Source organism: Nicotiana sylvestris, chromosome 11 (assembly GCF_000393655.2).
Source record: "Nicotiana sylvestris chromosome 11, ASM39365v2, whole genome shotgun sequence".
NCBI classification, from domain to species: Eukaryota; Viridiplantae; Streptophyta; class Magnoliopsida; order Solanales; family Solanaceae; genus Nicotiana; species Nicotiana sylvestris.
In genome coordinates this window covers 74,542,077-74,554,651 of record NC_091067.1, presented here as the reverse complement: position 1 = coordinate 74,554,651, position 12,575 = coordinate 74,542,077, and the positions used below count along the sequence as shown (strand labels likewise).

Genomic DNA, 12,575 nt, shown 5'->3' with positions numbered 1-12,575 from the left:
TTCAATTTGTAATTCTTTGTTGTTTTCCTCAACCGTGTTCAAAACGTAATAAAAAATCATCATTTCTTTTTTGAACGGTTGGACCTCGTTGACGTAGTTGGGGCAGCCTTCTTTTGTTTGGCAACTCTCATTGGAGGTCGCCTAACATTTAAAAAATCACTAACCTTGTCGTCCCAACTATTTTTCCTTGTATGTGCTTTCTTTATTTTGCCGCTATGCATAGGTGATAAATCGCCTTGTTTTGCTGCATGTGAACGACATTCTTTCAAAACAACATCTTCTCCTTCCTCATACATATCTCTACCCACATTCACAGGATGCAGATAGTTGTCGACGAGGTCCTGTGTCATCAATGCATTTTCTTGTTGTGTATTTGCCAAAGCTGTCGTGTTGTGATGTTGCTTTATGACTTGCATTTTATTCCCATTTTTACTCACATTTCATGTACTAACAATTTGCATTGAACTTACTGAGTTTCGATGTGTAGAGTCTGCCAATGCATCAAGCAGTTTTCTATCTTCCTCAGAAATCATAGGAGTACTGGAATCCTGTTGTTTCTGTCCAGCATTTGAGTTCATTATTGCAGTACTTGGTGTGCTTTCAAGTTGTTGTTGTTGTCCTGTCATATTGCTTACAGTAATGTCCTGTTGTTGTCTTGAATTTGATGAAAGGACTGTTGCTTTTGATGTGTTCTCTATTTGCTGCTGCTGTTGGAGTGGAGTGTTAGCAATCTGCAGTTGTTTTCCAGATTCAAAGCTAGCCAAATATTCCTGTTGCCGCTGTTGCATAATAGCTGGTTTGGTTGTCACCACATATTGCTGCCCAGATTCAGTAACAACTCCAACTGCAGTGTTTGCAATGAGTTGCTGCTGCTGCCCAGATTCAGTAACAACTCCAACTACAGTGGTTGAATTGAGTTGCTGCTGCTGCCTAGATTTCTTTGCTATTGCTTTTCCTTTCGATTCAGCTTTTGTGCATCTTTGTTGTTGCTCAATGTTGGGGATGAATTCCGGAGCTGTGGCATTAAGCCTGCGACTGGATCCTAGCTTGGAGGAACTTCCAACCTTTGGCAAATTTGGTGAGAATATTGTCTCTTCATCACCACTACACCTCTCACCATCTTCAACAGAATCCCCCACAAATTGAATTCCCATATCTTCTTCATCATCATATTCACGCTGATCAACCCATTGCTTATAGTTAACTGTCGTCTCCCCCACAAAGCCAGCACCCCAGTATTCATCATCATTATCCTTGTCACACCTCCTTTTTCGCCCGCGCCCGCAAAGGAAAGGGACGTAAAGGTAGTTTTTCCAATTAAAGGACAATCGAAACAGGATTTTATTTTAAAGATTCAGAGTCGCCACTTGGGAGATTTGTGGTGTCCCAAGTCACTGGTTGAATCCCGAATCGAGGAAAAGAATGACTCTGTTTAACAGTCTGCGCACCAAAAATCCGGATAAGGAATTCTGTTAACCCAGGAGAAGGTGTTAGTCATTCCCGAGTTCCGTAGTTCTAGCACGGTCGCTCAACTGTCATATTCGGCTTATTTATCTGATTTTTAATACATGTTGAATCTATATGCAAATTTTAACTTTTAGCCGCTTTTATTATTATTATTTTAAAAGAGAATTGCAACGTCGTTAAAGCACGTCTCGAACCACGTCACATAAATGCACCCGTAGTTTTTAACATATTTTAACGTCGTTGAGATTTGATTCGGGTCACATAAATGCGCACCCGAATTTAGGAAAGTAATTTTATTAAATACGCGCCTAAAGAGACTATCGTGTTATTAATTCGGTGAAGGTCGTGGATATTCGCTAAACGACCTCTCCCTAAAGCTAGATAGTTATTAAAAATAGAGGACCTCGCCACTTATACATTTTATTTTTGGCGAGGCACGCCTCTTTTATTTTTAAAAGGACATTCCTAAAATGTCTACATTTTCTGTTTAAGTTTGTCTCTAAAATAAAAGAAAATAATCCTAGTTAATTACATGCTTGAAAAGGCCATCACTTATTTATCGGATTAAAGCAAGCGCAACTGGAAAACTGCAATCAAACTTGCGTAAAAGGAGAATATTTCATGCCTTATTCTATAAGTCAATACTACTGAAATTGAAAATACGGAATTGACAAACAATATATATATTCAAAAGAAAACTAATTATCCTATAACTAATTTAAACCCACATTGTTAGATGAAATGAACCATTGGACTAATTGTTTTCAACTACTTGAAACTAAGCCAACCTTAATTACTAATGATTACGAAAGTTTGCTTAAGCTGTTCTGATTAAATGCACAAGAAAGTTATGGCCTTGGTTTTAACTCTTACGACCAGATTTACATACTATTAGGTGCGTTATTGCGTTTTTTTTAGAAAGTATTGGCTAAGATGAAGTGCTATTAACTAAATGAAGCTAACACATTCGAAATTTGCTGATTTTAAAGAAACATGAACATTGGCTAACTGATTATTCCCAACACTACACTCACCCGAGTGTTCATTCAAATTCCTATCTTTCTAAGTTTAAGGCATCACTATGTTCACTCAAAAGTTATCTGTTAACAGAAATCTATTATTTGCTATCGTCACTGTGAATATAAACAACGGGAAAGCTGGAAATAAACTACTACACCAAAGTACAGTCCGTAGTCTGTTACTAGTCTAAATGGTTCAAAATGATAGAGGCGATCCTAATTGACCAGTTCTTGACTCAATATAATTCAAACAAACGGAAAATGACAACATTAGACTGACTATCACTACAAATATTCACGTGAACATAGGCTGGAAATACTACTTCATTTCATTCCAATTCGAGGTTACACCAAGGAATTCGAGCGTGTACCTGGTATTGAAAATATAAGAATAGGAAGAAAGAGTGAGTAACAGCAGTGGTGACAACAAAGCAGCAGCAAACCAGAAATAGATTAAAACCACCAGAAATCCAGCAAAACAACCAATGGAACAATTTTGTTTAACCAACAGCAAACTCAGGACCAAATCCAGTTGCAATTTCAGAAGTACCAAACAACAACACAGATATACCAGAATCAGCAATAAATAACCAGTACAGACCAGAAATAACAAACTCAGAAAACTACTTGAAACCTCAATGAAATCCCAGAAACAAATTAGCAATCACAAATAGAACAATATAACCAGAAGTGCAATAGAACAACAAACTTTGATTTCTATTTTTTAAACTCTCCAAGAAAGAAACACTTTGAACTTTTTATTAAACACTTAACCAAACTGATTCTGATTTTCAGAAGTGAAAGAAAACAAACTCTCCAACTTTTTTCCCTCTTTAGTATTTTTCAGAAGATCGATTTTCAGTCTTCTTCTGTCCTCTTCTTATACAAGTCTGCCTTCCTTTTAAAACTACAGCCCGACCCCCTTTTTCCACTAAATCTGAAATTTTCCACTTAATATCCACTAAGGAAACTTTTCCTTATTTTTAGGCCCCCATTCCCTTTTGTTCTCCATTACCAAATTAATTAATATCCCACTAACAAAACACTAACACTAAAATATTATCCTAACTGTTTAATTCCTAAATCACCCCTGAAACCCTACTGTTATCACTTCATTACCCTAAGCTTTACAAGTATGAAGTTACATTTATGTAAGTTCAAACCTGAAACTCATTTGGTTAAACACCTAAATAACTATAGATATATCCAATTCACAATCCTATTCAGACACAAAGATTTAGGGCAGAAGAGCAGAAGAAAATCGAAATGGTATTAATCAGGGCAATGAGATAAACGAGTAACAAGACTGAAAACAAAAGGTTCAATTCATTATACATTTAACACAGAAGACAAAAGAAATGGTAAACCTACTGGAAAACAAACAGGAACTACTATCCTGTTTTCTCTAATTTTTCAAGCAAATTACTTGACGACACTTGATTAATCGATCATATAGGCCATAATGTACAACAATTATCGACAAACAATCAGAAAAAAACATGTGATTCAAGTAGCATTTGACAAAAATAGTGAGTTGTAATACAACCAACTAATCGACGAAACTAATCATATCGATTATACAAATTATAACACATAACAATTATAGCAAACAGAAGCAAATGATAGAATTGGACCAAATAAAAGGTCTACTGAAGATGAACAAAATTAATTAAAAGCAAAGTAGAAAAATCACACAAACTACTAAAACATGCAAAGAGATACAAATAGAACACATGAACAGAAGGAAGGAAAGGAAAAATACCTCTAAATCTTAAGAACAAAAATGACCCAGTCTCGAACCGGACTCGACCTTTTTGAGGTCGAATGGACTTTAATCAAAGTGTTCTCAACTGAGAACACCTCGATTAAGGTCTATTAGACCCCAACCCTTCGTTTAATTGGAATGATCCCAAGGTTCTGGATTTCTAGGGTTCATACAGTCGATTTGGGGCTTGAAGGTTTCTGGTTAGATTCGAACCAAACCAAGCTTGGTTTGGTTACGAGTGAGGTCAGGGGAGTAACTGGTATGAATTTGGGGTGGTTTGGCATAGATGGGGTTTTGGCTCGAATCTTCAAATGAAGATTCGAGAAGATGGGGATTGATTCGAGCCAAGGGAGTAGTGGATTCGTAACCAGGGTGTTGAGGTGGATCTATGGTGTTAAGGAGGTGGTCGGCGGCGTAGTTGCCGCCGGGTTTCAGGCGAAGGGGAGCTATGGCGGCTAGGGTTTGACCTAGGTTCCGAGAGAAACGAAGTGAGGAAGGGGGGAGGGCGTTTGGCTATGGGGGCGTGGGGTGAGAGATGGGGCCTTATATACGAAGGGGAGGGATGGATCCTGGCCGTTGGATCAGGTGAGATTGATGGCCAGGATCTCTTCACTTAAGGAAACGGTGCCGTTCTGATTGAGTGAGGATTGGGTCGGTCTCAGACAGGAGTGGGTCGGGTCATGAGGGAAAGCCTGAGAGCCGTTAGATCAAAAGCAATGAACGGTCCCGATCAAATACAACCATACGATGTCGTTTGGTTTAATGAAAGAACTGAACTGGACCGTTAGATCTGTTTGATCAACAGTCCAGATGGAAAGTGCCAATACGGCGTCGTTTCCTTCATCTGAGAGACCAGTTAACCGGACTGGGTCAAATGAGTTGATTTTGGCCTGGTTTTTTGTCTCAATTTTAAGCCCACATTTGAATTCCTTCATTTTTGAACTCTTTTTCTTTTCCTTCTTTAATTTCTAATTTAAACACAATTCCTAATTAAATTATAAAATCAAAAATAAAACTACACAAATATTAATTAACACTTACAACAATTAACACACAAATTAAAACCTTAAAATAAAATCACACAATGACAACAAATAGAGTAAAAATGAATGCATTTGTGATTTTCCTTTTAGAGCCAAATGATGGTTTAATTAATTCCTAAATGCATAATTAAATCCTAAATATGCATGCAACATGTATTATTGTATTTTTCAATTAACTTTAACAAGGTAAACATTTACGGACAAAATAATTACCAAAAATGTCACACAAACTCTCAAAATTGTACCCGAAGGCAACTTGCTTTATTTCTCGATTTCTTTTGGAGTAATTTCCGTGAAGCAAAAATCACGTGCTCACAATCCTCACGTTGGTCATCCCAAAATTTGGATTTAATACCATACTCTCCAAACGATTCCAAAGATTGTGATGGTATTTCAAAGACGGATTTGTTCAACGTCACAATTGGTGGATTAACCATATTGGTGTTCATTATCATTGCAGTTTGCGTGTCTTTAATGATTTTTTCCACATGTGAACTGGAAAAAAGTAGTGTTGGATTGTTGGAACTTTGTGCTTGTTTAGCTACTAGCTCGTTGCGTAGGATATTTGTTTCACTTGTAGTGCATGGAACAATTTGCTGCTGAACCATAGTACCATTTAGTGTTGATGAGTTGATTCCAATTTCCTCCTCATGTACAAGTGCATCAAAAGAATTTGGAGTGATTATATCCTGTCGAAATGCTGGTACACTCAAATGTTGTTGCTTAGCCTTCACAGCTGGAGATGTATCTTGTCGACTAGGAGATCTCATCACATCTATCCAATCATCTGCAATTTTTTTCGACTGCCCAGCTTGTTCCTGTTCATTAGAACCTGCTTGTTTTTCTTCAGCCATGATAACATTTGTTCCATTATGTACATTCACTACACCTTGAACACTAAGAGTTTGAATCCCTGCTTTAGCTCGATCACCAGCTAAAATTCCAACCCTTAAAGGAGTTGCTAGAACAACAGCAGTTGCCTGATGGTCCACCCAATTTTGAGGCTGTGTAAGATCCTTGATCACTGCCTTAACACTCTTTGGATCAGTTTTGCTTCGAGCCCCTTGGCGATTCTGCCAATAAATTGTAACAGCTGAATCAATAGCAATGTTCAAAGCACCAGCTGTAGTTTCATTCATTCGTTCAAAAACTTTTGTAGCAGGTATATCAGCTGGGAGTTTGGCTTTCTTAGGAGTAGATGCATCCCCTACTGCTAACCCTTATTGCTTATTGCCAGTAGTTAAATCAGCCACTTGCACACCTATTCGACTACCAACAGGTATACATTCACCATCTCCCTTTTGTCCAGCATTAGGCACCACTAAATCACCATTTGCCTTTTCATTAACTATAACACATTGCTGTCCTCCATTAGGTTGCAAAATCACCTGTTGCACACTAGTAGAAGCAGGAAAATCCATCAACCTCCTATCCTAAACAGTCTGTTGTTTCTGTACCTGGTCCACGAATACACCCTCAACCTTATTCCCAGCTTGATCTTGCACTTGTTGGACCTGTATGTCATCAATCATCGTGTTCACAACCACCCCTCTACTACCATCATTCACAGTGGCCTTCAAAGTATGTTGCTGCCTAGAATTTGTATTTTTTCCTGGTCCTTCAATCGGCTGTTGGTTAGCTCTTTTTTTATTCAGATAATCCCTTGTATCACCCTGTAGTTTCTCCATTACTCCTGTTGCATCAGCTTCGTCCTCCACATGTTCATCATGTACTACTCGTTTTTTTCCTAAAAGGATGCGACAATTAGATTCGTCATGTCCTTGATACTTGCAGTGATTACAATATAGAGGTAAATTATCATAAGTAACTTGTTGAAGCTATTCAACGATCTTTCCAGTTCCTTCATCAACATATTTAAGCCTTATTTGTTCTGGATGTTTATCCAAAATGTCAAGGATCACCTTGACCCTAGCTGTACTTGGCCTAGACCTAAGTTGAGTAGCCTTATCAATAGCAATAGGCTTTCCAACAGTTGCTGCAATGGACATTAAAGCACGCCTGGAAAATAATTCAGGGGGTAAACTTGGAAACGAAATCCATACCGCTGCCATATGTGTTTCTTCTTTTGGGTTGTATCCAATCGTCCATGGGAATACTCTAACTTGATGTTCTTTTTCTTTGCTCGTAAAATAAGTAACTGACCTGGTGAGACAAATTACGAAGTCGTCGTAATGATCCAGTCGTATGAGTAATTGTCTTTGCGCAAGAAGACCAATCAAACATTGGCCTTTGACGCCAAATAGTTTTGGCAAAATTGTACGCAAGTCTTGCAAATCTGGAGCATTAGGAGAAACCTTCACGACAATGGCTTGATGCAAACCTTCCTCCCTTGCAAAATCTTCTCGTTCCTCCATTGTAAACAGTAGTGTTGGGATTCCATGAACTACTTCGCTTGGCTTCAAAGTTGTTTTTGTAACTTGTCCTGCTGTTTGGTTATTGATCAAACTAGCTGCATATGAATTTGGAGGGATGATTTTAGATTGCTCTCCCAAAGCCAAAGGCTGGGGAGAAGACGATATATTCATGAAGTTCTTCAAAACTCCATTGAAAGAAGAAGAAACTAACGAAAAGTTATGCTTGCTACAGTAACCGGGTAAGAAATTTTAAGATCTGTTTCGATTGGCTATAGATCTAAGCACAAAACCAATTGGGGATTGTGCGCATAGAGAAAATGCTTCTATTAACACCAAAATTGCGAGAATCCACCGCCAGATGCCGGATTTATGGCTCGTGAATAGTAACGGATTTACTATTCACCCTTCTCTTTTGGGTGTGTCCCAATTTATGTTGATGGAGATACTTGGATTTTATATTTGCCCATTTTCCTTCTTGATTTCATTTCTGTGTGAGAGGGGACTAAAGATGTCTGTGGTGCTATGTAATTGAGCTAATACCCTAAAACCCTCTTAGACTACCGTTTTAATCAGTTTCCTACTTTAATTATTTGGTGTCCCCAAAACGCCCTTGAACCATATTGGCCTTCATATTTAAACTCCCTTGTTGCTTACCTGGCATAACGTGTGTGCACACTTGCTTGGGAGCGCGTGACATCTGAAAAAAGCCATCAAAATGGCCCACTTGACAAAATGTAATGGTTAATTAGCCTAACCCTCTTTCCTTTTTTTTTTTTAAATTTTAAATATTCTCCTTATTTCCTTTATATCCACCTTTCTTCTTCATTTTTCACCATTCTTCCTTATTTTTCCACCTTCATTTTTTTTCTTCAGTTCTCCATATGAGTTCCCTCTGGAAAGAAATTTTCCTCTCTTGTTTTCTTTGAAATAATTTATTTTTTTCTTTTTTTAGTTTTGAAAGAACACCCATTTAAATCTTCTTATTAAACCAACACTTTGTTGTGGAGAATAAAGTTGAATCTCTTAAACCTTGTTTGAGTAATTTAGAATTAGAGAATGTAGTTGTTGGCCAGTTAGTTTCTTGTTTGCGAAATTTTATTTTGTGTAATCTTGTTTATGTAATATAAGATGATTTTTCATAAATGCAACACTATATGCCTTTTTTTCTAAAAAAAAAATAGTGCTGCAACATGAATGTGAATAAGGAATTATTCAATTGGAGTCTAGTATTTAGCACAACCACAATTAAATCAAAAATTAACTCATTACATTAGATACTACTTTGGTCAAAACTCGTAGAATTAATCAGTCATCCGACAGTAATACATCATGAGTGAACTACATAAAAAATTTAGTTCAAACTATAAGTTAATATAGTTAGACAGACGCACCTCTAAGAATTTAATATGGGGTTTTAATATATAGGGGAATATAGTTTAGGGGAATTTGGGGGCACTAAATAGTTTAAGTAGGTAATTGACAAAAAACTTGTAGTGCCACATGACACGTTTTTTAGATAATTAGGAGTGTGTACTAGGCACACATTTAAGAATGTAACGAGGGGTTTTTAGTATGAATGTCAATATAGTTAAGAGGATTTAGAGAAACCGAACAGTTTAAGTAGGTAACTAATAAAAACTTTATAGTTTAGGGAGATTTTAGGATATTAACTCTGTGTAATTCTATTTCATGAAATTTTGTCCTTTCTCCCACATAGTATGACGCAATAGAGCTCAAGGAAATACTAAATGTAGACAGCCGAATAGATCGTGCTTGACTTTCTGCCTTCCCGGTTGCTATTACTATTTTCCATTAGAATGTGCTAGTTTTCGCTCTGGGCAATTCTTAACACCATTTGATTTGCTCTTGCACTGTGGCAACTTACTTACAAAAAACAGAAATTGCCAATTGTAGTCTTGCTTGGAAGCTAAGATGGAAGGGTCCTGTTTCCCTTCTACCAGCATTGCGCAGGTAAGGCGTTTCTATTCTTTTTTGTGGTCTGCTCACCCTCTATTAGATAACAATGACATTCTGTAGGTGGAATGGAACTTCATCTGAAGTTTATTGCTATTATTATGTATGAGACAAATGTAGACATGTTTGATCCCCCCATTTAGTGATTCGTTTATCTAACTACAAAGACACCATGACAACGATTATAGGGTATGATAGAATTGTCTGTCCTAAACGACGCGATTTTACAATTGCAGATATGCTGCCTTTTGTTGTGATGGCTATTAATTGTCCATGTGGCTGTCTTACCAGCAAATGCTTCGGCATTAGTTTAGTTAGAAAGAAATCTGAAAATAGTGGCGAAGCCACATGGTCATAATTCGTGGAGAAATTGCACTATTTATATAAATAAAATATTATGTTTTAGATATATATAGGAGTAATACATATTGAACACTCTTTGTCAAAATTTTTTTTCACTTCTTTTAAATTTAAACATCTCCTAGCTTCGCCATGCCTGAAAAAAAAGAAAATGACACGACAATATTTAGTGCTAATCGTTCTTTTCCTAGGGTATGATGCATAAAGTTAGACTTAAGTAATAGAATGGCGCGGAGTTATAGAACCGACAAAGATATGGAAAAAATGCAGATGAAAGCACTAACAATATATAAATCTACATAATCGTACAGCGACGTGGATGTACTTTTATTATAACCCATGAGCACTTTAGTGCCTGTTTATTGTTAAAATTTTAGGGTGCATCTTTCTAAGATCTGTTTGTTGCCCACTGAAACAATCAGGTTCAAGTTTAACCATTTGACGAGTGACAGTTGGTTAAGTCTTCATTGGCCATAAAAGGAATGACATCTCAAAAGGCCGTGTTTCTTAAGTTTATTCTTGTTTTACATTATCTCGTGCTCTGCCTATGATTACATATGTAGAGGAAAAACACAAGTGGGGCAGATATCTTTAGATCCTTCATCTTATACACAGTTCCGCTCCATACTAGACATGGAATTTAAAATATTACTATACAAAGATAAACTCACACATACACACGCATCTCTAAATAAAATAGCAAAATGGTTAAAAAAAAATAGTTAACCACCCATATTATCTATTACAAAATGGGTTGGATAATGAGCTTTTTTAAAAAATGGTCAAATATGGATAAGAACCATATTATCCATTTAGAAAATGGATAACTAATGAGTAACCAATGGATAACGAATGAGTCTAACTTTTACATTTGTAAAGCCTCAAATTGGGGGTTCCTCAAATTAGGGAGACTAAGAATCCTCCCAAAAGTGATCATATGCAAGAAGTCATGAACATATTATCCGTCGGTTAACCCGTTTTTTATCCGTATTAAATATGAGTCGAATCGGATAATTTATCTGTTTTTTTCATTACACATTTTCAACCCGAACCATATCCAACCCGACCCGCCTGTTTGTCACTACTCCTCCGTACATACGCGCACACGAAAAAGGACTAGACAATCACAATATTCCTAATTCAGAACAAGTATAAGTCCGAGGTTCAATATTAAAATTATCTAATAGGTTTTTACTGGTAATCACTAAGTGCGATGATGCTCAATTGATTCCAACGGGTCAGTCAACATCTAGAAAAATTGGGAACTAAAGGCAAAAAAAAAAATCATGCTTTCTGTACCATATATATGAGATGGGACCTTTTAAGCAATAGGCGATCACTATGGTTGTAGTCTTCTTGACATGTCAAGTTGGTTAAAGAGCTAAGTGGTTACCTCTCAACTAACATCACCTTAATTATAGTAGGACATACTTATCTTTCCTCCCAAGACACAATGAATCAAATCTTGATCATGAATAACACATAAGCAAACAACGAAGATCCCATTTGAACTAAAGGTACTAAAAGATGGCTTGTCTTTGTCATTTGATTAATTTAGGTCCCGATCGAAGAACCAGAAAACAGCGACCTTTCAACTATATTCACTTATCCATCTAGCAATATTCATGTTCTTGGTATTATATTTAAGTCTTCAATTAATGTCATTCACTTTCCTCAATGAAAGCAAGAAGGAGCAATTAGAGAAGATGAAGAAGATGAATCTGTTACTGAGGAAGTGTAAGACATTGTCAAGGCAGCTTGGAAGAAGCTCATCTTATAGTAGTTTAAGGTCCAAATCTACAAGAGAAGATTTGATCTGGAATGTGGAATCTGAGGATAATAAAGAAGATTTTGAGACAATTCTTGTTGGGAGCTCAAGAAGGAGATATGTGATAAAATCCAAGTACTTGAGTCATCCACTGTTGAATGCTCTAATAGAGAAATCAAAGCAGAAGCATGCATATGCATGGGAAGGCCATCTTTCAGTTAAGTGTGAGGTTGTGCTCTTTGACCATCTTCTTTGGTTGCTTGAAAATGCTGATCCCACCAACTTTACTTCTGATTCTTTCGAGGAATTGGCTGATCTATATGTTGTTTGAATATTTTCAATCCTGGTATCTGATTTCCACTTCTCCCCCTTAATTCCCTAGTCAAACTAGTAGTAATAAATTTTAAGGAGTGACTGTCTCTACAAAAGAATGAGAAGAATCTCAGTCCTATTATGTGTACGTTCTTGGTTATAGCTTACATCATTCTTTATTCAAATTGTTGATATCCAATGTAAGAATTATAAACTGATAAAGTTTGTCGTTGTTGGTACATTGTGAATGTGATGTTGATTAAAGGAATGGACGCCAAAAGCAAAATTTGATGCATCCTAAGCAATAATTGTTTGAAAGAATTCTTAATGGGGAAGTTTGTCATCAATAAACAAACTCACAACACAGGAGTAATTTACTTAATCATTTTCAGACAGGACAAAATTATTTTATTTGTGAAGAAAAAGGATAATTACACCTTTAGTCCTAGTTTTTTCACTAATATATTACTCTAACTTTCCCTTTGATAAAAA

The 12,575-nt window shown here is 36.6% G+C and overlaps 1 protein-coding gene across 1 annotated transcript; it reads left to right on the top strand.

The window, feature by feature from the left end:
* The first annotated feature begins 9,520 nt into the window (after nucleotides 1-9,520).
* On the top strand, nucleotides 9,521-12,322 carry LOC104249720 (auxin-responsive protein SAUR76). Its single transcript, XM_009806197.2, has 2 exons — nucleotides 9,521-9,640; nucleotides 11,692-12,322. The coding sequence occupies exons 1-2, from the start codon at nucleotides 9,602-9,604 to the stop codon at nucleotides 12,100-12,102; spliced, it is 450 nt and encodes a 149-aa protein (XP_009804499.2). The 5' UTR covers nucleotides 9,521-9,601; the 3' UTR covers nucleotides 12,103-12,322.
* The last annotated feature ends 253 nt before the right edge of the window (nucleotides 12,323-12,575 follow it).